Source organism: Lingula anatina, chromosome 3 (genome assembly GCF_051362555.1).
Source record: "Lingula anatina isolate TDL-2025a chromosome 3, LinAna3.0, whole genome shotgun sequence".
In the NCBI taxonomy this organism is placed as follows: domain Eukaryota; kingdom Metazoa; phylum Brachiopoda; class Lingulata; order Lingulida; family Lingulidae; genus Lingula; species Lingula anatina.
This window is the reverse complement of record NC_141769.1, coordinates 1,436,207-1,460,177: the sequence shown is the minus strand read 5'-3', so window position 1 is coordinate 1,460,177 and position 23,971 is coordinate 1,436,207. Positions and strand designations below refer to the sequence as shown.

The window sequence follows — 23,971 nt, the reverse complement described above, 5'->3', positions numbered from 1 at the left end:
TGTAAAACACATGTATGGGTAATATGGGGCGGGGGCCTTGAATCCCTGAATAAACTTGTTTCTTTCTACATACAGTAATTATGTTTCAATGGCTCTTTTACAAAAATTCTGCTGCAGGCACTTTATGAAATACAACAAGTGTGTCACTTAGTGTGTCCAGGATGAATGACTTATTTGAAAGCCAAGAATTTTTCCTTCAGGCAATGGTTCACTCTTCACATGCCACATCTACATAAAGGGAAGTCAAAGTTGTCCTATTTTGTTGCATGACTTAAATCATCAAACCATAAAAAAAATTACCTGTTGGCTAAAGTGTACTGTACTTAAATGTGCTCAGACAAGTTCTAAAAATGAACTTCCTTTGACCCCAGAATGTGTCAACAGATCAATCTGCCAGATATGAGTATGTCCCAGGAACAGAGGACTGAGCCTGTACAACTGTCTTCTGATGGTGTGGGACATCTCACATGTGTTCAAGATATTTAAATCCAAGATCACACAGCTATTTTGGCCATCTGAATTTTTATACATATTAGACCTAAAACGATAGCAGCACAGCCTGTCTGAACACACCTTGACAAGGGAGTCCTAAAATGGAGCCATGTGGACAGATGATAGTCTTCCTATTTTCTTTCTACTTGTGCCAATATACAGAAAGTGCTACATTTCTAGGCATAGTGTTCCCAGTGAAAGGGCAGCTGATAGAGCTCCAGACACTGATTCTGGGACTGGTGGATAGAGGGCACCAGGGGTATCTGGCTGTGGGAGAACACGCCCTCCCGTATCTCCCCACCACCCTGACTAATAATGAACATGTTCCTCTGTTAACTTTCAAAACAAGGTCGGCCGACTTCATGCTGTTTGAGGATAAGGAGGAGCAGAGAAATGGACTGCTGGCCTTTTTTGACGATCCTTATGAAAGAATATTTCCATTTAAAGCAATAGCTTTTAGGAATAAGGTCAAGAAACTGATGACTACGGAGTACACTGAAGATATGCTAAAAGATGACGTATTTAATAACAGAATCAAGGAGCTGGGGATAGACATGGCAGTGCTGCACAACGCTTTTGGCTTCTTCCCCACCTCATATTTACTGCCATACAAACATAGCATTCCATATATCACTTCTTCATTCATACCACATCCTCTGTCAGGGATTTCCCTTCTTCCATCCTTCATTCCACATCCATTTAACACCGGAGCTTACACTGATAAAATGACTTTCTCACAGAGGATGGGAAACTTCTTGATGTACAAACTATTTGCAGTCCTACTGAAGCCAGGTGAGTATCCTGAAAATTTGTTCATAGATTATTTGCCAGGACTGCCCAAGAAAACTTTTCCAGAGCTGATATCTGCTTCAGAGTTGTTTATAGTCACTGGGAAGCACCCTGCCATAGATTACCCTCAACCAACGATGCCCAACACGATCTTTGCAGGAGGAATGAACACCCAGCCTGGGAAACCACTCTCTCCTGAACTACAAAAGTTCATGGATGCTCATAAAAATGGCGTTATAGTGGTCAGTTTTGGTTCCTGGACAAACTACTTTCCAGAGCACATTACCACAAAATTCCTGGCTGCTTTTGAACAACTGGACTACGGAGTTATATGGAGGTTCACCGGCCCCAAACCATCAGGTATTCCTGAGCCTATCAAGCTGTCATTATGGCTGCCACAGAATGATCTCCTGGCTCATCCCAACACAAAACTGTTCATAAGCCACTGTGGGAATGGAGGAACATTTGAAGCACTGTACCATGGGATTCCAGTACTGGGGTTCCCACTTTTTGCAGACCAGGTTTACAACAGTAACAAATTTCAACACAGGGGGCTGTCACTAACAATGGACATCACAGAATTCTCCACCGAGGCACTTGTGGACAATATCAATAAAATGATTCATAACTCCTCATTTTATGACACAGCTAAGAAACTATCTGTCATCTATCATGACCAGCAATGGACGGCACAGCAGCAAGCAGCCCACTGGATAGAACATGTCCTTAAACATGGCGGCTCGTACTTGCGATCTCCGTCAGCTGCCATGCCATGGTACCAGTATTACCTGGTGGATGTCATTCTATTTCTTCTGACTGTTATTGTGTGTACAGTACTGCTGTGTATTGTATGTTGTAAATGTATTTGTAGAAATTGCTGTGAAAGCAAAGCTATTGCGCCCAGTGAGAGAAAGGTTAAATAGATGCATGAAGAAGACAAAAACACACAAGTGGGTTTGAAAGGCTCACTTTTACATATATATAATGTTGGAAAGACCAAAAAGATAATCCAGGAATAATAAAATGTGTACATAATCAATGGGAAGTAGCCTCTTTAACTATTTACTTAGATGAACACATATTTCATTGTCTTTTCCTTCCGTAACTTGTGTAATTTTAATCTATAAGCAACAATATATTAACTGTTATCTGTATTCTGTTTCTTTTTGGAACACTTCAGAATGTTATTCTTTCATTCACTAATAAATCACGTATCATAAATGCAGATTGGTTTTAACCTAAAACATTTGAATAGAAGGGAAATGCTATGTAATAATTTAACATACATGTAGGTCTCCCTGTGAAAAAATTCCTAAGGCATTCACATTATTTTAGAGGCATGTGTTAAATATTTATAAGATTGTACCATAGAGAGCCAGTACATATAGATAAACATGCATTTAATGCTCAAAGTAAAAAATTACTACCCTGGCCACTGTGTGCTTAGTACAGATTAAGAGAAGGAAAACTACAGGCAGGCTGGGTTTATAATATTCCTCATGATATATATAACCTAAATAACATGCTTTGATATAGACATGTATAGTGTAACAAAACAATACACCAATAAGAAAATAAAATGAGAGACAAAGAGGAAGGCAGAATACATAAATATGAATAACACAAACATTATTATCCAAGATGAGCATTTCTCATCAATAATTTTCCCTTTTTATTTAGAACTGTGACTGAAATGTCTGCAGCCTTACCTTGATCTTCATTATAAATATGTTGGGCCTCAGTGGCAAATGAGATGGTGGGTTCATTCAGAACAAACAGCGCCCAGGACTTGGACCTAAAGTTGATGCCATGGAAACAGGCCAGTGATAGGTTGTTGCCATGGAGATTAATGGTACCACCCACAATGGTCCCCAGTTCAGGGAGAGGGGAGGGCAACATGGAGAGCTGGATGCCTGAGACGCGTTCTAAAACTTTCTGCCAGTTACGGTGCAGCTTGATCTCGTCTTCTGGTTCTGTGATGGACATGGCTAGAAAAAAATTAATTAAAAATACTCAAATTAGCAATAAGCTGGATATTTGCTGCCATCAAAGAATTGTACTAGGCATCTGATAAGATGGCCCTAGGCATGGTTATTATTAAAAAGCCCTTCTGCTACTTACAATCTTGTGAATGTCTTCGTCGTTTCTGTCTTGTAACGGCAGCAGCTATTGGCCCCAGTCCAGACAAGGCACGTAAACTGCTGTTATACTGCTGCGTGAAGTACTCCTCCAGCTTGCTGGCCATCTTGATGATATCTGGTGTGGTGGACTTGGATAACATCAGGTGGAACATGTCCCAGTTCAGGTCTCCATGGATGAAGATCAGGGCTGGGCTGGAAAATAAAACACATCATATGGTAATGAGCAAATCATTATAAAAACAAAAGAATATATAAAAGAAAAGTTAATCGAATTGAAACAAAAATATCATATCGTTTGATGAAAAGGGGGAAAATACATAAAGAGTACTCATGGTTACATACTGTTTTGTGGCAATAGGTATATCCTTTGTAGTGAACCTTAAGGTCTTAAACAGAATACATAGAAGGGTTGTCACAGGAATTCAATGTCACCAGCAAACATACAAGCATCTTAAAAAAGATGCTACTAGGAATCATAAAATTCATAAGAATTAATACAAGATTTATGCAACAGTCTGCCATGAAAAATGATAACAAAGACATAAAAAACATACATACTAGAAAGTATTTCAACGAAGTATCAAAACTTCACATGTCAACAGAAAAAACTCATTTTCACACACCGTTTTGTGGCAATAGGTGTCTCCTTGGTACTAGACGGCATGGTCATATCCACCGTCCACTCATCCTTTAAGTTCAGGGACAGTTCACTGACCCTGGTCATCAGTATACTGGACCCCATGTAGTCCAGCCGTCCCTCCATGGCATACAGCTTTAGGCCAGCCGAGTGGTCAGGGTTCTTGCCAGCATCCTCGCTGACTTGGACTGAAACAGTGTAGTAGGATAAAACAGACTTTGAGTGAACCAGTTCTGCTAATTTCAGAGGAGGATGGAAGCCGTCTTTTGGGTCTTCCAGAAGACCGTCAAAAATTTGAAGTTTACATTGGTGGGCATCTGATTTTTTCTCTCAGAAGATGGTCAAAAATGGAGGATGAATCAACAACTTGCAAGCATAGTAAAATTCTAATGATGTTTTTCTTTTCTTCATTAGACACAGAAGACGGTGGTGACACATGATATGTGAAGTAAATTCTCACAATAATTTCCATACATTAGTTATCACATTTAGCCTTTTTCATTTTTCGTAAAAACACACTCACAGAAAGCATCGATCTGTCTTAGTTCGATGCAACCACCCACAATTCCACCCTTGGCATCAAGTTTGGAGCCCCCTAACCCTGCAGTGATTCTCATGTTCTTCTGCCCGCTGCTGTCAATTGAGAAACGGCCTGTTGAGGCAATCTCTTTGGTGGACCAGCTAGAATGAAAATATAAAACATTTCATGATAATTACAAGTTAAATTTGATTCTTGCTCATCAGCTTAGTGTAGTATCTATGAGGCTTTGTATTACTCATAATGTTATGTATTTTTGCTTACATTAATGCCCTGACATTCCGATATTTATTCTTAGTTTCTTCTAGGACTTTTCCCATGTTTTAACTAATACAGTATTTCCCATGTTTTAACTTACACAGTATTTCCCATGACATTCCCCATGTTAACCTGTAGGTCTAGGTTAGACAGGTTCACAGAGTACAGCACCAGTGTTTCCCAGGTTGGTCCTTTCCCTGTGTTTCCCCCAGTACTGGAGGCCTTGCTGAGTCTGGAGGCATTGCTGAACTGTGCCTTGAACAGCCGCGGTGACATCACTGGGGTGCCTGACGTGGATGGTGGCTGTCTTCCTGATGTAGACATAGACCGTTGCACTGGATGACCCCCTGATGACCTCAGCGACCCAAAGGGAGGCGTGGCTGTTGGGGAGGTTGGTGATGCTGGAAGGAAATATGGCAGATGAATCATTTTCCATCAAAATTATTGGACAGGCTGGTGATGATTTACTATATCCCTTCTTATTATTATGTGGTTATCTATCTGTTGTTTCAAAATTAAAACAATACCTATAATTGAAGAAATAGAGCATATATAAAAGGTTATGCTATAATTCAAAATACTGAGTGCTCTGTAAACACCGAACATGATGATTACTTACAATTTTGGAATCTCAGATATGTATATATAGATTAAAATCTAATTGATAAAATTAAGGCTAAATTCAAAACAGGCTATACCCATGTCATAAAAATCTCACTTTATGAAAATAAAAAGGTGTGGCTGCAAAGAACTCATACAACACAGAAGAATAAAATACATCACAATGACCAATTTGTAAAATCTACTGTAATAGCTCCTCATAATATCATATCTTTGTAGTAAACAGGGAACGATACCAAAGATGGTTGACACAGGTTGATGTTTGGTATAATACCTACTACTTAAGGTAAAAGTGCTGAAAAAAAACATGAAGGTACATTACAGTGCTATATATGTTTTATAAGCATCACATCTGCGGGGATAAGTGTGTGATCTTAATCCTATTTGTTGGAATATACTGTGAACCTCCCAACAAATTCTGAAATCTATCTACGGCACAACACAATGGATGGTAAATATGGATGTTTTGTACATCTAAAACAATTTTAAAAGTATAAGTGCTGAAACAGACAATGGAAATAGTGCATTTCAGTGCAATGGGGTTTTCATAATCATTCCATGTTCAGGATGATACGTTCTTACTTTTAATTATTGGAATAAGTTGTGAACATCCTAGGACAGGAGCAGAATGTGATTCATGGGTCTCTGAAAGTGAATTTATCTTTAAAAGTGGAATGGATCTAATTATTTGAACGTATCTGAAAGTGTTTAACTGAGCACATTCTATTCTATCTTTTCTTAAATAACCTGGGAAACATACTAAATGACGAATAAAGTGGAAAATAATGTCATAACAAAACATTTACATTCCAATTCAATTCCATCCTCAAGCACTGTCACTTTCAAAAAGCCAAGTGCATGCAGGGCAATCCATCTCAAACCAACATACAATAATATTTCCTTACATACAACATGGTACACTGTTAATAAAATCAATTGCCAAGACTTCTCCATTACAGTAACTGACAAATTGATGTTATTTTCACAATGGGTAAAAAACAATGTAGAAGTTCAAAATCTATTTCAAATCTGAATGTGCTCATATTGCTTTGCCAATTGCTTGACAAAGATGTTATTTAACTGTCTTAAGGCCAGCTGTGTCCTTTGAAATGAAAAAGATAAAGAAAAGAAAAAATATTTTCTCATAGATCCACACTCACCTATTGAAGATTTTCTTGAAGCAATTGTGGAGAGCTCCCTTTTGAAGTCCAAGTTCAGCTTCAATTTTGCTTTGTCACCAGAGGAGAGTCGCCTGTGATGCGTCTTGCTCTTAAAAGTCTCATCAATGTGTGTAACGTTAATCTGAGGCGATGTATTAGCTCGGCTAAAGGGGGCGACAGGCGGGGAATCAGGGGTGGGGAAACTGCTGCTGCTGCTAGCCGTATCTGATAGGTCTAAACATGCAAAAACTGGGTCAGGCTGACATACATAAAGAAGTAGGTTCCAGTAAGTGCCTCTTGGAAATTGTGAAAATAATTATAGGCTTACTGTTTTATTAATTAACTTTTAAGTCAATCTTAATATCAATTAGGAAGAATGTTTGAAGGATTTCAAATGTTTTTGATGATTTTCTTTTGTGGAAAATTGGTTTAGGTGTAACACAAGCAAAGGTCCAGAGATAATGATTTTAGTAGTTTAACTTGATGAAATGTTTTGTGCTGTTTGAGAAGCAGACTGCAATTCATGGTTTATTGTACCACCAGCGTAGGCGCTGGCGGTACACATGGTTTTAGTCCCGACCCGTATGTTCCGCCGGCTCCTGCGGCTCCGCCGGCTCCTGCGGCTCCGCCGCCAAGTCACCGTTACCGCTTCTCCTCCTAGACGGTAAGGGCCTCCATACCCATCTCTTGGATTTAGGTCACCTATAATCTCAACTCGTTCCACGTAAAATTTGGGCTTTGTCGGTATTGGGGTCTAGGTGTGGCACTCATTGCAATGCACCCTTGTCCAAAAATGGCAAAATTAAATGCTAATTATCTCCCCTACGGAAGGAATTATGGGAAAAATTTCTACAGACAGCTTTCCAAAAGTCATATGTGTAGATTTCAAATATGCCCTTGGATTTGACCTTTGACCTTTATTTCAAGGTCAAACGGGCCAAAATTTTCAAAAAAACAAAATTTTTGCTGAAAAAAAAATTATTTGCGGTCTTATTCAGACACCACACAGACTTAACTAATAATATTAATGGAAAGTGTTACCCTTCGGGTCATCTTTCATCTCCGTGAATTTGGGGTCAATCGGTGCATTTTCACGGGAGTAGCGGCCATAAGATATCGAAACTGAAAACTGTCTCTAATTCGGGAACCGTTAATGCTAGACACCCATTCTTTTTTGCATTTTGTAGAGCATGTAAAGCCCAACACTGGAGGTGGTCTCCGTTTTTTTGTATTCCATACGGTTTTCGAGTTACGTTGTATCAAAAAGTACATATTGGTGGTGAAAGCAAAATGTGCAGTACGGTAATGGATAAAAAATTTTGAACTCCGGAAAAATAAAACATAAGGCTTGGCAAAGCAGACACCTTGTGGTCAAAAATGACATTATTTCATCAAATTTGAACATCTGGAACTTCAGAGCACCTCCCATTTCAAGAATTTTGACCAAAATGACCTTTTCTTTATTTTAATTAATTTTTTCTGTAGGAAATTTATGGCACATTATGATAACTCCAAAATTATAACATTTAGTCCCTTATATCTCCAAAACTGGCAGAGATAGGTCCATAGTTACTATTGAAGTTGAATAGGAAGTCATATACTGGCAATCTAAATGTGACCTTAAAATTGACCTTTGACCTACTTTTCACCATGAACTGAACTTTGCAAATTTTGCTTCCTTTTTATCTCCAAAACTGGCAGAGATAGGTCCATAGTTTCTATTGAACTTGAATAGGAAGTCAAATGCTGGCAATCTAAATGTGACCTTAAAATTGACCTTTGACCTACTTTTCACCATGAACTGAACTTTGCAAATTTTGCTTCCCTTTTATCTCCAAAACTGGCAGAGATAGGTCCATAGTTACTATTGAAGTTGAATAGAAAGTCATATACTGGCAATCTACATGTGACCTTAAAATTGACCTTTGACCTACTTTTCACCATGAACTGAACTTTGCAAATTTTGCTTCCCTTTTATCTCCAAAACTGGCAGAGATAGGTCCATAGTTTCTATTGAACTTGAATAGGAAGTCATATACTGGCAATCTACATGTGACCTTAAAATTAACCTTTGACCTTCTTTTCACCAAGAACTGAACTTTGCAAATTTTGCTTCCCTTTTATCTCCAAAACTGGCAGAGATAGGTCCATAGTCTCTATTGAACTTGAATAGGAAGACATATACTGGCAATCTAAATGTGACCTTAAAATTGACCTTTGACCTACTTTTCACCATGAACTGAACTTTGCAAATTTTGCTTCCCTTTTATCTCCAAAACTGGCAGAGATAGGTCCATAGTCTCTATTGAACTTGAATAGGAAGTCATATACTGGCAATCTACATGTGACCTTAAAATTGACCTTTGACCTACTTTTCACCATGAACTGAACTTTGCAAATTTTGATTCTCTTTTATCTCCAAAACTGGCAGAGATAGGTCCATAGTTACTATTGAAGTTGAATAGGAAGTCATATACTGGCAATCTAAGTGTGACCTTAAAATTGACCTTTGACCTACTTTTCACCAAGAACTGAACTTTGCAAATTTTGCTTCCCTTTTATCTCCAAAGTTACGCTGTATCAAAAAGTACATATTGGTGGTGAAAGCAAAATGTGCAGTACGGTAATGGATAAAAAATTTTGAACTCCGGAAAAATAAAACATAAGGCTTGGCAAAGCAGACAACTTGTGGTCAAAAATGACATTATTTCATCAAATTTGAACATCTGGAACTTCAGAGCACCTCCCATTTCAAGAATTTTGACCAAAATGACCTTTATTTTAATTAATTTTTTCTGTAGGAAATTTATGGCACATTATTGTAACTCCAAAATTATAACATTTAGTCCCTTATCTCTCCAAAACTGGCAGAGATAGGTCCATAGTTACTATTGAAGTTGAATGGGAAGTCATATACTGGCAATCTAAATGTGACCTTGAATTTGACCTTTGACCTACTTTTCATCATGAACTGAACTTTGCAAATTTTGCTTCCCTTTTATCTCCAAAACTGGCAGAGATAGGTCCATAGTCTCTATTGAACTTGAATAGGAAGTCATATACTGGCAATCTACATGTGACCTTAAAATTGACCTTTGACCTACTTTTCACCATGAACTGAACTTTGCAAATTTTGCTTTCTTTTTATCTCCAAAACTGGCAGAGATAGGTCCATAGTCTCTATTGAAGTTGAATAGGAAGTCATATACTGGCAATCTTAAAGTGACCTTAAAATTGACCTTTGACCTACTTTTCACCATGAACTGAACTTTGCATATTTTGCTTCCCCTTTATCTCTAAAACTGGCAGAGATAGGTCCATAGTTACTATTAAACATGAATAGGAAGTCATATACTGGCAATCTAAGTGTGACCTTGAAATTGACCTTTGACCTACTTATTATCATGAACTGAACTCTGCTAATTTCTTTCTCTTTTAACTCCAAACCTGGCAGAGATAGGCCCATAGTTACTATTGAAGTTGAATAGGAAGTCATATACTGGCAATTTACTGTGACCTTGGAATTGACCTTTGACCTACCTTACGATGAACTTAACTTTGATCGTACCATTTTTAGTAATATATATATTTTTTGCATATTTTGAAAATTCTTGTTGATTGCATTTTTACAGCTTGTCAAGCACAAGACTGGTGGCTGTGTTCCTTATTTTGTATATGTGGGGGTCTATACGAATGCGCTTGCTCCAGCTGGTGGTACAATATTCGGAGGCGGTATCGCCTCTCTGATCCTCTAGTTTTCATTTGTAAACTTATATTCAATTTCACTTTGATCAAAGGATACAGCACACTTACTGGAACTCTTTGGAGTGAATTACAACAGAAGCACAATGTAAGATGAGAATGTTTACAAACACACTTTCTTTAATGCACTGTGTCTCAAATAATAAATTATACCAAGCAAAATGACACATACAGTGACAAACTTTTAACTCTTCACCACATACGAAAAAATATTGCACAAAAAGATTGAATTTCTTATGCAAAACAAACTGGTCAATTTAGAATAAAATATAAAAGTAAAGTATCCCCACACCACCACCACAGACACACATTTCCACTTTATAAAGTTACAGCAATAAAAGGTTCTAGCAAAGAAACACCCTCAAAATAATACCAAAGGTTTCAGTGTTGATGCAAGCCAACTTCTGGATTTTCAAATCATCATACTGGGTCGGATCCAGAGATATTTTCTGATAGTCTTCCAAATCATTTTTGTTGATCCATCCTCCATTTTTGGCACAGTAAACAATCAAAAATGTCAGAGGGATTTATTATTGATGTCACATGTATTTTTGTGTAACCACTGATTTCAGGTGACTAAATGCAAGCCTGTCACTGACGGTCAGACTCTAATAAGTGTAGTACACATTTGGAGGATTGAAAATAAAGATGAAGCTGGTATACATCTGACATGAAGCTCAAAGTCCAAAAAATTTAGAGCAGTAATGATTTTACTGTACTTTTCAACCACATACAAACTTCACCATTAAAAATAAATATTAATCAAAGCCACCAGAAGCACTTTCATTAAACAAATGCCAGGTTTTAGGAAACCAACCACAAGTTTCAATTAACATGACTTTCTCTCCAAAATGCATGAACAATACATCCAAGCAAAACAGAAACAAAGGATCTGTTAACATGATTCTCTCCGGCTCACTCAATGGAACCTCAGTAAACCAAATGAAGGGAAAAGACTCAAAACTCCTTACCAAATTCTTGCTCAGTCCATGCCACGGTTTCTTCCCCCAGAAACAATCTTCTGGCCAGTGCTCTCCTGTACCAAGCCTTGGGAAGAGCCATGATCTCTGATAGACGACGCATGTCATATTTAAATGTGGCTGAACCGATGTCACAGATACCTGATAAAACCCAAGAAATTTCAGGTTCTTTTATAGTTCCTCAATTAATAATGACTTAAAAGAAAAAAAATCCATTTCTCACTAAAATACCACTGAAAAGTGTAAACAGCTGAATGCACTTTCACTTTCTCGTGTAAATATAAATAAATAGTGTGACAGAAAACATATAAGCAAATATTCTGAAAAAGTATCCAAACTGCTTACAAGAGAACCTGACAGCATTCTGTGGTTTGCCCCCCAGGTCATTAGTCAGCCTCCCTGGGGTAAAACTACTGCTGAGACTGGGGTCAGAGGAGGTGGCGCCCACTACCAGACCCTTCCGCGTCCGTGAGATGTTCACTTTGACAAATTCCACATTGAGGCTGAGGGAGTCTTTTCCTCTGCTCTCAGGGCGGGATGCGCCAATGCTAGTGCCTGACCCTCCTGTGAAAGTGTGAAGAAATAAAGAAAGGAAAAAGATTTTTATTTACTTTATGCTGTTTTACTCTCACTTCTCTCCTAAAAAATTTTAATGGAAGAAACAGAGAATTTCATTAAAATAATCGTAAGGTAATTTACTAGGTGGTACTGAAAAGTTATTCTAACTCAATAGGAACTTCGAGTTTTAAGAACTCACCACTGAAAGCATGCAATGAAGCTGGCTTCTTCTGTGCACCACCGTAGGGATGGAATATATAGAAGGAGAAGTCGGAGAGACAGCCAGTAACACTGAGACCGCCACTAGAGGTCAGCTCTGAGGACGTACTGCCCAGCCTCAACTTGTTACCACTGCTGTTACGACTACGAGATCCGCTACTACTGCTGGATCTTCTCTCCTCCGCCAGGAGAGCTGGTGGGTGAAAATATGAAGGTAAAGAAATACAATCCACACTAAATGCATGTTGATTTTAATTTAATTTTCATCAATATTCAAAGCAAAACTGCGTCCATGAATAAACTAGAGGATCAGAGAGGCGATACCGCCTCCGAATATTGTACCACCAGCTGGAGCAAGCGCATTCGTATAGACCCCCACATACACAAAATAAGGGACACAGCCACCAGTCTTGTGCTTGACAAGCTGTAAACATGCAATCAACAAGAATTTTCAATATATGCAAAAAATATATGAAACTAAAAATGGTACAATCAAATTTAAGTTCATCGTAAGGACTGGTGAAAGGTCATTTTCAAGGTCACAGTAAATTGCCAGTATATGACTTCCTATTCAAGTTCAATAGTAACTATGGACCTATCTCTGCCAGGTTTGGAGTTAAAAGAGAAAGAAATTAGCAGAGTTCAGTTCATGATAATAAGTAGATCAAAGGTAAATTTTAAGGTCACATTTAGATTGCCAGTATATGACTTCATATTCAAGTTCAATAGAAACTATGGACCTATCTCTGCCAGTTTTGGAGATAAAAGGGAAGCAAAATTTGCAAAGTTCAGTTCATAGTGAAAAGTAGATCAAAGGTCAATTTCAAGGTCACATTTAGATTGCCAGTATATGACTTCCCATTCAAGTTCAATAGAAACTATGGACCTATCTCTGCCAGTTTTGGAGATATAAGGGAAGCAAAATTTGCAAAGTTCAGTTCATAGTGAAAAGTAGATCAAAGGTCAATTTTAAGGTCACATTTAGATTGCCAGTATATGACTTCCCATTCAACTTCAATAGTAACTATGGACCTATCTCTGCCAGCTTTGGAGATAAAAGGGAAGCAAAATTTGCAAAGTTCAGTTCATGGTGGAAAGTAGGTCAAAGGTCAATTTCAAGGTCACATTTAGATTGCCAGTATATGACTTCCCATTCAAGTTCAATAGAAACTATGGACCTATCTCTGCCAGTTTTGGAGATATAAGGGAAGCAAAATTTGCAAAGTTCAGTTCATGGTGAAAAGTAGGTCAAAGGTCAATTTTAAGGTCACCTTTAGATTGCCAGTATATGACTTCCCATTCAACTTCAATAGTAACTATGGAACTATCTCTGCCAGTTTTGGAGATAAAAGGGAAGCAAAATTTGCAAAGTTCAGTTTATGGTGGAAAGTAGGTCAAAGGTCAATTTTAAGGTCACATTTAGATTGCCAGTATATGACTTCCCATTCAAGTTCAGTAGAAACTATGGACCTATCTCTGCCAGTTTTGGAGATAAAAGGGAAGCAAAATTTGCAAAGTTCAGTTCATGGTGAAAAGTAGGTCAAAGGTCAATTTTAAGGTCACATTTAGATTGCCAGTATATGACTTCCCATTCAAGTTCAATAGAAACTATGGACCTATCTCTGCCAGTTTTGGAGATATAAGGGAAGCAAAATTTGCAAAGTTCAGTTCATGGTGAAAAGTAGGTCAAAGGTCAATTTTAAGGTCACATTTAGATTGCCAGTATATGACTTCCCATTCAACTTCAATAGTAACTATGGAACTATCTCTGCCAGTTTTGGAGATAAAAGGGAAGCAAAATTTGCAAAGTTCAGTTTATGGTGGAAAGTAGGTCAAAGGTCAATTTCAAGGTCACACTTGGATTGCCAGTATATGGCTTCCTATTCAAGTTCAACAGTAACTATGGACCTATCTCTGCCAGTTTTGGAGATAGAAGGGAAGCAAAATTTGCAAAGTTCAGTTCATGGTGAAAAGTAGGTCAAAGGTCAATTTCAAGGTCACAGTAAGATTGCCAGTATATGACTTCCTATTCAACTTCAATAGTAACTATGGACCTATCTCTGCCAGTTTTGGAGATATAAGGGACTAAATGTTATAATTTTGGAGGTACCATAATGTGCCATAAATTTCCTACAGAAAAAAATTAATTAAAATAAAGAAAAGGTCATTTTGGTCAAAATTCTTGAAACGGGAGGTGCTCTGAAGTTCCAGAAGTTCAAATTTGATGAAATAATGTCATTTTTGACCACAAGTTGTCTGCTTTGCCAAGCCTTATGTATAATTTTTCGAGAGTTCAAAATTTATTATCCATTACCGTACTGCACATTTTGCTTTCACCACCAACATGTACTTTTTGATACAGCGTAACTTGAAAACCGTATGGAATACAAAAAAAACGGAGACCACTTTCAGTGTTGGGCTTTACACGCTCTACAAAATGCAAAAAAGAATGGGTCTCTAGCATTAACGGTTCCCGAATTAGAGACAGTTTTCAGTTTCGGTACTTTATGGCCGCTACTCCTGTGAAAATGCACCGATTGACCCCAAATTCATGGAGATGAAAGATGACCCGAAGGGTAACACTTTCCAATAATATTATTGGTTAAGTCTGTGAGGTGTCTGAATAACAGGGCAAAAAAATTTTTTTTCGTAAAAAATTTCATTTTTTTGAAAATTTTGGCCCGTTTAACCTTGAAATAAAGGTCAAAGGTCAAATCCAAGGGCATATTTGAAATCTACACATATGACTTTTGGAAAGCTGTCTGTAGAAATTTTTCCCATAACTCCTTCTGTAGGGTAGATAATTAGCATTTAATTTTGCCATTTTTAGACAAGGGTGCATTGCAATGAGTGCCACACCTAGACCCCAATACCGACAAAGCCCAAATTTTACGTGGAACGAGTTGAGATTATAGGTGACCTAAATCCAAGAGATGGGTACAGGGGCCCTTACCGTCTAGGAGGAGAAGCGGTAACGGTGACTTGGCGGCGGAGCCGCAGGAGCCGACGGAGCCGCAGGAGCCGGCGGAACATACGGGTCGGGATTAAAACCATGGGTACCGCCAGCGCCTACGCTGGTGGTACAATAAGCCATGAAATGACTTTGTTATAAGACCAAGTCCAGAAAATACTCAATGTGTGGAAATTGAAACTGAAATTGTGAGGTACGTACTTGTAACTTTGTGTTTGGAGGGTGGCGTGCCCTCCGTGATCATATTCCCTTCTACGTCAGTCCTCTTAGTGGAGAACACCAAGTCCAGAGACGGCAGCTGCAGGAGACATTCCACTTTGGAGACTGGGAGACAGTTGAACCTGGAATGAAGACAGCAATACAAGTGAAACAATTCAACAAGGGGTGTCATAAAAAGAAACATCTTTCTAATTTCTGGCAGAAACTTGAAAGCCCTAAAACTTGGAACTTGGCAAGTTATAATGAAATTTCTGTTAGTTATAATCCAAACCTAAAGAATTTCTGACAGTAATTTTTACTTCTTGAAACTCAAAATTTGCTATTCGAAATTTCTTAGACATATTCACTGACAGTTATCTTAAGCCCCAAAATCTAGAATTTTGCCACTGTACCATGGTACATTTATAGGTGAACATTTTTGTTGTAGTGATCTATATTTCAAGAATCAATAATATTTCCAGTCTCAATATCTGTAGCAATCCCCTGTGTTGTAGCCTACCTAATTGCGGAGGGCTGCACCCTGACGTAGACTATAACATCCACAGGGAAGGAGCTGGCAGCGACAGGTGAAACTGAGGCTGCGGAGGAGTCAAGGTCAAGGGTCAGGATACTGCCCATGAAGTCGTCTGGAACACCAAAGATGAAGAGGCTAAATTAGCTTTGAATGAAATAAGAATACATGCAACAATTTTGTAATATATAATATTTGTCAAAAATAAATAAATAAATAGGGGGGAGAGAGGAGGAAAAAAGCAGATCTGTATTACCTCTGGTAGTCCTAGTCTGAGTAGATGGATGAGACTGGATAGGGATAGACTCCAAAGCTTGCTCCAAGAAGTCCAGCAGAGATGGACCTATTATCATCTCCTAGAAACAAAAACATATACCTGAGGAATAAGCTAAAAGACAGTAAGAAAGATAAAAATATTTAAACGAGATGTACACCTAGATTTATAAATTTTTTTCTCTTTTTATTTATTCTTTTTAAAAATCAACGCAGTTACTTAAAAGTAGAGGTAAACTTGATTCAAAGCAATGGCTTGTTTTGCTAGATCAATAATCATATGTGTTTACTGACTAAAAGCAATTTAAGTATGCTATGTACAATTTAAGTATGCTTTGTAAGTCCAAGAACTTGTATCTTCATGTTATAAATAACCAGTCATGTCATTACCTCAGACAGTTTCTCCAGAGATATCCATGCATACAGATTTGCTTTCTTTACATTACTTCTCTTCACCACTGTTACAGAGGAGTCAGCGGCCTCCTTGAACACCTCGGCAGGATCCAGCCCAGTCTTCAGGGAGCTGGTCGGGGTCTCCGTGGTACTGGTTTTAGAGTTATAGTGGACCTGGAGAGGGATATATGAGAAATATTAACTATGTCTAGAAGGGTATTTTTGCTTTTGTTGGCTTGTTAGTTAACAGTCTAATTTTAGAAGATGTGGATGCATTTTGATTAAATTTTCTAGATAGGTCCAAAATGGGGTAATTTAAAATCACTTAAATTTTGGTGGTGATTGAAAAATAAATAAATAAATAAAGAGAAACTGAGCTACCTTGGTAGATATCGCTGTGGAGGGTCAAAATAAAAATTCTAATTTAAAAAAAAATGAAAAAAATCCATTACAAAACATAATCCCCCACCTTCACATTAACTCCTGGCAGGAAGAAGAGCGTGAGATCAGTCTGGCTCTGTGTTCCAGTCAGTTGACGCAGTCTGCCCTGTGATAACATGGCCTGGGGGACTGTCTCCTGTTTCCTTAATGGCTTCTTCTTAGGCAGAGGGGAGACACTGTCTGGGACTGACGCTGTCCTCATGGCTTTGGTTCTGAAGTTAATGTGAAAATAATTGATTCTATTATTCTACCTGTTGGTTATACCCAAAAACCTGGAAAGAAAACTCTGTAAGAAACATAGACTTCTGAATCTTGATCTCCTTTTTTCTTAGGATCCCTACTACTTTCAAGAGAATCCTTCCATTAAAAGGCTTTTTCTTCCCCTAACAAACCTTCAATCAATGGCTGACCTATTTTTTTCCATGAGAACCACCCACATCAATTACTGAAATTCTTATATTGTGAAATCTTCATCATGAAATTTGGACCTACTTTTTCCCCGAGAACCCCTCCATCTCCTCCTCTTTCTTCTCCTTGGGGTGGAGCACACACTGTCCACTGTCTATCTCCACCTTGATGTCACACTCAAAGTCAATGTTGGGCTGTGCGGCCATGTTGGCCTTCTGGGACCCTGTACTGACCATACTGGGGGTGGAGCCTGTGTGCCGGTCAAGACCATCTTCAATGTCACGACGGTTCCTGATTAGGGAAATAAGATGTTTGATGAAAAATGTTTGTTTTCCCAGTGTTATTTTTTTGACTATGCTGGATAGTGGACCTCTGTGACATTACTACAACTCAGCACATTGTACTGTATCTCTTGAAATACATTGTATAGTACTATACAGTATTACCTATGTGCCTGTGCAGCCTGTCTTAGATACGCATCTTCAATATCTTCCTCTGAGCTGGAGTGAAACACCTCGTGGAGAGACAGCTGCTTCCGTCTGGGGCGTGAAGGCATGCCACCATCCCCCTCGTCCTCCTCCTCTTCTTCTTCGTCCTCCTCTCTGTAGGACAGTTGGAAGCCTGAGGGGTCATCTACCGTAGTGGACAGGAAGTCACTGGTGTCTGTGGTGGGAGTCCTGCGGTGGATTAAAAAAAAATTAAGAAAAATAATCCAATCAGGCTGGCTTTTTAATTCAAAATGCAATGAAATTAAAGTGAGAAAATGATATAATCAGGCTGTTTTTTTTTTAAATATGAGATGCATTTTAGATGTGAGAGTCATTTCTGTTAGTTTGGGAATAATGAGTAACTTGGTTTTCTTGAACACTGATGTTCAAGAGGTCTGCCACAGCAACAATAGATGCAGATGTTAGCTATAAGTTTGTGCAGACACCCTGTGTCAATTTCTCAAAGTGGTGGACATCAGAAAACTGTGCAGCTTGATATAAAAAGGGGGATGTTTTTTCCTAAATACACACAAAGTACAGTCATTCCAACTCTCTATGAGAGTACAGTACTCACCCCGTCTCACCAAATGTCACTTTATGCAGGTCCATGCCCTCTAGTGACATTCTCCGTGTGTGACCCGACCCAAATAACTCCTCGTTGTAAGCCGCAAGCTGATCCTGGTCAACTGTCTTACGTCTATAGGTGGGAGCAGCCACAGACTTGGAACGCGTGTGTGTGGACTTGTAGCCAAGACCAAGTTTGTCCTTCAGAGCAGTAGCCTATAGAATAAATAAATAAATAAATAAATAAATAAGTAAATAAATAAGTAAATAAATAAATATTATTACATCATTTTGATCTTAATGAGTAATGCGTAACAGGCAGTTTGTGTGTATGTGCACATGCGTCTTATGCAAATTACAATTGCATTCATCACATACAGAAAACATTTGCAGCACACCATAGATTGCAGCAGAAATGTCTCAAAACTGAAACCCAAAACTGTTTCCTTTCTCCCAGATGAAAGTGGAACTTTTAAAAAAAGTCTAAAAACACACGATATGGTAATTTGGATTAATTCAGAAGACCTTTGTCTCTCTTTTCTCACCCTGACACTTTGTTTCCTCAGTTTCTGAATAACGTCTCTCCTGAAGTCGTGGAACAGAGCTGCCTCCAGCTCGTGCATCTTCTGCTCCTCTTGTTCCACCGTCATCCGACTGGCTCCGAGTTGTCTGGAGGAAAAAGTGGAAATATTGGATTAAAATTTGGTAGAAAGATGATAAAAAATGGCAAAAAGTTGAAATATTTGCTTAAAAGTTGTTAGAAAGATGATACTTGACTGGTACAGAGTTGTATGGAGGAAAAATTTGAAAATTTGACCAAAAATTATAAGTAAAATGCACCACTGCTCACTGAAATTTTAATAATGACATTCATCCCTGTTGTATGGAAAAAAATTGCTGAAATATTTGGAAACAACATCATTGAAGTCAGAAAATCATCCACTGACAGTCCTCGCAAGTCAAAAATGTAAAAATGTGGGAAAACAAATCAAACACTTACTTGAGATCTTCCACCACTTTGGCTTGCTCTATCAATTCCTTCTCAATCAGTTTGGCCCTCATTTTGGGCTCCAGGCTCATGTCGTAGGCAAACTCTGGCAGAGTGCCAAACACACTGCTGAGCTTCCTTCTTGGCTCAGCCTAAGATTACAATACATTATATATATTATTCATATGTCAATCACCAATCTTCAGGAAATTTGCTTTTTATTGCAAAGCAAATGAGAAAACTGTTCATTCATCCATTCAAATTTTTTATACTAGTCTTGCGTTATGCATATAAAATATGAAGCCAAAAGTGTTCAGTTTACAAATCTCTTTATCCAGTCAAATAAAGACATCTGACCTGTGGAATGGAAAGTTCAAGGCTGCTGCTACCACCCACCCACCCACCCACCCACCCACCCACACCCACACACACACACACACACTACCTGCTGGTCAAATCCCACACTCTCCACATTCTCTCCATCCACCACATCCTCTTCCTCCCCGGTCAGCGAGGTCACGGTCACTCCCAGTGCGGACAGCTTCTTCCCAATACTAGTGTCAAGATGGACGTCAATCCCCTTCATGTGCCACAGGATGTTCAATATCATCTTTCCATGGCTTGATGTGTCTGAAGTATCACATGGTAATATCTGAATTTCTGTTCATATTGGTTTAATGTCAAGGTGCTATTGGTATTAATCATTTTACAGGAAGAATTACATATCAGATATATCTCTATTAATCAGCAATAATAGCCATGCTTGCATATCATTTAAATATGCTCTTATTTTCTTACTTGACACATCAGTTCAATATTTTTGTTACAATTTTTCTGCACAACCTCCAAAAAATAAAAAAAAGCAAAAAAAAAACAAACAAAAAAATTGACAAATAAACTGACCTTGTGGTTGGTGTGTGACAGTCTGTGAGCACACTTCATATGTTCCCTCTGGGACCACACAGGCGTTCATCACGATATCATCCTTGTCCTGGGGACCCCACTCATCCAGAGAGATCTCAAAGTCATCCGCAAACCTCAGGCAAAAACCTACAAAATAATACAACTTACACTTTAAAGTATTTGAACAAATTTTCAATACTAAGGGATATTTCAAATTTGTTCCCAAACCTCAATAAGAAGCCTAAAATAACAACGATAATCAAATTTTGTAACTCATAGGAAATCTATAAATCAAAATTAAAAACTTCTAGTTTGAGACTGGTGTCTTTCAAATCACTGACAAAAGAAAACCATACTCAGGTTTTAATAAGATGATTTCAAGATATTTCTAGTTGAAAGAAATCACAAAATACTTAAGTTGGAAGCACACAATTTTCCTCAACAACACTATATGTCCCCTCAGACAATTTCAAAGATATTTCTAGATAAAAGTTAACTAGTATCTCCTCACCTGTGAACTTGCCCTTGCTGACCAGTGAGCCGCAGGAACAGGCAGAGATCTGCGTGCTCTCCAGAGTGAGAACCAGCGCTGCGCCTGCACGCTCACTGTCTAATAGCTTACTGCTGGGGGTCATGCCCTAGGATACAGAACATGTACATATTATATATAGCATGTGAAAAGAAAATGAAACTTTTGTCAATAATGTAAGGGATATGCAGATATCATAAAAAACTGGCTAATACTTCAATAGAAAGAGCAAATAAATAAATAAATAAATAAATAAATAAATAAATAAATAAATAAATAAATAAATAAATATTATATGAATAAATAAAAACTAAAAGAATTTCTGAAATGACCATCAACAATTTCTCATCTCTAACTTACAGGTAGCTGAGACTCTATAGGTAGACATATCCCCAGGGAGTCCACTGTCAGTTGTAAGAACAGTGTCCCCAGGGCAGGGCTGCTGGTACTGCTAATACTGGGCATGTGAAGACGGTCAAATACCTGCTGGGTGGCTGTCAGGACCTGGAATAATAATAATAATTATTATTATAATAAGTATTTTACAAAGCTGCAACATCTACAGTTTTCCTGCAATGCATTAATATAGTTCAGCCAAACTAGTTCTACAATATTACCTCTTTATTGAGAGCCATTCTCTGTTTATGCCAATACTCATAGGCATTCTTATAGTTCAGACAGACTAGGTCTATAACATTACCTCTTTATTGAGAGCCATTCTCTGTTCATGCCAGTACTCACAGGCATTCTCATAGCTCAGACAGACTAGTTCTACAATATTACCTCTTTATTGAGAGCCATTCTCTGTTTATGCCAATACTCATAGGCATTCTTATAGTTCAGCCAGACTAGGTCTATAACATTACCTCTTTATTAAGAGCCATTCTCTGTTTATGCCAATACTCATAGGCATTCTTATAGCTCAGACAGACTAGGTCTATAACATTACCTCTTTATTAAGAGCCATTCTCTGTTCATGCCAATACTCATAGGCATTCTTATAGTTCAGCCACACGAGGACGGCCTTGTCAAAAGCACTGGGTTGAACATAAATCACCGGTCGTGTCAGGGAGATGAGGAGAGCCTCCTGGTCTTTTGAGCCGTCAGGGAGAATTTCATCCTAAAGGAAATGGAACTTATGATCATCAATGCCCTATGATGGTACCTACTTTATTTGAGCTCAGTTATATAGAAAATCAAATCTTTTGATGAATGAAAAACGTCTAACCAAAAAAAAAAAAAATCTCTACTTTTAATTATCTGAAAAACATTTCTGAGCCCAATCCTGGTTTTATTGGTTTCACAATCTCTATTTTACCTGCAAGGCATTTCTGAGCCCAATCCTGGTTCTAAAGAATGACATGGCTTGAAACTCTGGGTGCACTTCTACATACACATGATTCTGTGAAATAAAAAACATCCATTATACATCATTATACATTATAATGTAGATTGGGCATAGATCTGATGTTGTGACACAATTTCACATTGCTGACAAAAAAGAAAATCATTCACAAATAGCAACAATCAATCTACATGCTTTACTCTTTTTAACATCTACTTCTGTAATTTTTAAATAAAATGGAAACATTAGCAAGTGAAAACCTGGTTCAAACAGGGTCAATAAAGAAAGATCAAAAATGAACAGAAAATTGTGAATAGAAAAGAGAAAACCAACAGTTTGGCAGACCCCCATTTCATGAAAAGTCTACCGTCAGTTTTTCAATTAAAATGTTACCATACCAAGATTCAATTGGCAAAAGTTTCAAAAAGAATCTTAAAGTGTTTTACTTCATTTTTTTTTTGTGTACGATTTCATTTTTCTGTCAAATGGAACAGGATTTGGGGCCACTCCATGACCCTTACCTTTAACAGCTGTCCCAGTTCCAGGTTGACATCAAGTTGAGCTCTGACAAATAATTTCAAACTCTGGCTCACTGAAATAGACAACGAACAACAGCTTATACAGGAGGCAACAAGTGTTACGTAGAGTGCACAGGTGTTACGTAGATTGCACAGGTGTCATGTACCACAGGATTTTATATTTACTTAAGGTGACAGCAGTGATGTATCAAAAATTATGGTAAGCAACTCATATATTACATATTTGTATTAGCTAGTTACAGCAAGTCCGGACTCTTGTTTTCAGAGGCAACCATTGTACAACCAAATAATTATGGAATATGACAGAGTGATTGTCCTTTTTTACATCAATATGTACTTTGAAATGTACTTCATTCTTATGCACAAAAAATTGCATACATTATCACATTACTCAAAATGTGTGATGTTGCAGCCATCATAATTAGAAAACATCACCTCAATTTCATCAATAATGTATCTCTATTTCACACCAGATTCTCTTTACAAACTCAAAGCAAGCATAAATGCCAACAATAAACACATTAGTTTGAACAATTTTCTTCCTTTTTTCTTCTTTTTATAATAACTTTACCTTCGTGAGAGGCTTGGTTTTGAATCCTGTTGGACAATTCCAGCTCAATCTCCTCAGTGACCAGACGGACGGCACTGGCAGTGGGGGTGGTGGCAACTATCTCAATACCCTGACAACATATTGGTTAAAAATGTGCATTCAAGATCAATGACAGTAAAATTAGTAAAAATACATCCTAAAAACAGATTACTTAACAACAAAAAATAATTATCAACATTGTTTATAAACTCCACTTTCATATATTTCATTGATCTTGAATATATTATACAAATTCCTGCAGCTTTGAAATTTTTTCACACATAAAAGAGACAGTTTCTAAATGAAGGAAACGGTAACACATGGCCCTGTTTCTCACCTGTAGTTTGAAGATGACAGAGTAGAGGACAGGTTTGGATATCCCACTATCCACTCTCTGGCCCTGCTCATCCCATATCTGAATAGGAACGATCTCGTCTCCTCCAGACACCTTCTGCAGGACTTCATTGATCTCCTGAAAATACAACAACACAATGACGTCTGCCTTCAAGAAAAAATTTAAGAAATTGAAAAAGCTTTATTTTTCAAAATTTTTCACTAAATTTTCACATCACACTTTCTGTAAATTTTCTGTAACATCTTACTTCACTATTCACAAATCATAAGACTAGCTAAACAGAATTAGAAAAAAAAAAAA

General features: G+C 37.9%; 2 protein-coding genes across 3 annotated transcripts in view; one reads left to right on the top strand and one right to left on the bottom strand.

The window, feature by feature from the left end:
* LOC106175390 (bridge-like lipid transfer protein family member 1) overlaps positions 1–23,971 on the bottom strand; it is a 54,723-nt gene that overhangs the window by 7,809 nt on the left and 22,943 nt on the right. Inside the window, exons 32-59 of one of the 2 annotated variants that reach the window (XM_087009783.1) lie at positions 23,654–23,788; positions 23,299–23,407; positions 22,710–22,780; positions 22,162–22,245; positions 21,793–21,963; positions 21,204–21,347; positions 20,826–20,952; positions 20,315–20,461; positions 19,857–20,041; positions 19,424–19,563; positions 18,969–19,092; positions 18,434–18,639; positions 17,818–18,048; positions 17,456–17,662; positions 16,992–17,175; positions 16,520–16,696; positions 16,113–16,212; positions 15,845–15,971; positions 15,328–15,467; positions 12,136–12,348; positions 11,724–11,942; positions 11,370–11,519; positions 6,637–6,870; positions 4,956–5,256; positions 4,583–4,740; positions 4,046–4,247; positions 3,403–3,614; positions 2,991–3,269 (exon numbers count right to left, since the gene is read on the bottom strand). In XM_087009783.1, coding sequence (XP_086865909.1) covers positions 2,991–3,269; positions 3,403–3,614; positions 4,046–4,247; positions 4,583–4,740; positions 4,956–5,256; positions 6,637–6,870; positions 11,370–11,519; positions 11,724–11,942; positions 12,136–12,348; positions 15,328–15,467; positions 15,845–15,971; positions 16,113–16,212; positions 16,520–16,696; positions 16,992–17,175; positions 17,456–17,662; positions 17,818–18,048; positions 18,434–18,639; positions 18,969–19,092; positions 19,424–19,563; positions 19,857–20,041; positions 20,315–20,461; positions 20,826–20,952; positions 21,204–21,347; positions 21,793–21,963; positions 22,162–22,245; positions 22,710–22,780; positions 23,299–23,407; positions 23,654–23,788 — 4,777 coding nt within the window. The remainder of the gene's footprint in view (positions 1–2,990; positions 3,270–3,402; positions 3,615–4,045; positions 4,248–4,582; positions 4,741–4,955; positions 5,257–6,636; positions 6,871–11,369; positions 11,520–11,723; positions 11,943–12,135; positions 12,349–15,327; positions 15,468–15,844; positions 15,972–16,112; positions 16,213–16,519; positions 16,697–16,991; positions 17,176–17,455; positions 17,663–17,817; positions 18,049–18,433; positions 18,640–18,968; positions 19,093–19,423; positions 19,564–19,856; positions 20,042–20,314; positions 20,462–20,825; positions 20,953–21,203; positions 21,348–21,792; positions 21,964–22,161; positions 22,246–22,709; positions 22,781–23,298; positions 23,408–23,653; positions 23,789–23,971) is intronic. The other variant, XM_087009784.1, reaches the window with a different exon arrangement.
* LOC106175391 (UDP-glucuronosyltransferase 2C1-like) lies at positions 148–2,997 on the top strand. The gene has a single exon (XM_013557363.2). The coding sequence runs from the start codon at positions 594–596 to the stop codon at positions 2,202–2,204; it is 1,611 nt and encodes a 536-aa protein (XP_013412817.2). The 5' UTR covers positions 148–593; the 3' UTR covers positions 2,205–2,997.

Excerpts from the sequence above, each read along its gene's own strand:
- LOC106175391 (XM_013557363.2), top strand. The coding sequence starts at position 594 with ATGGAGCCATGTGGACAGATGATAGTCTTCCTATTTTCTTTCTACTTG.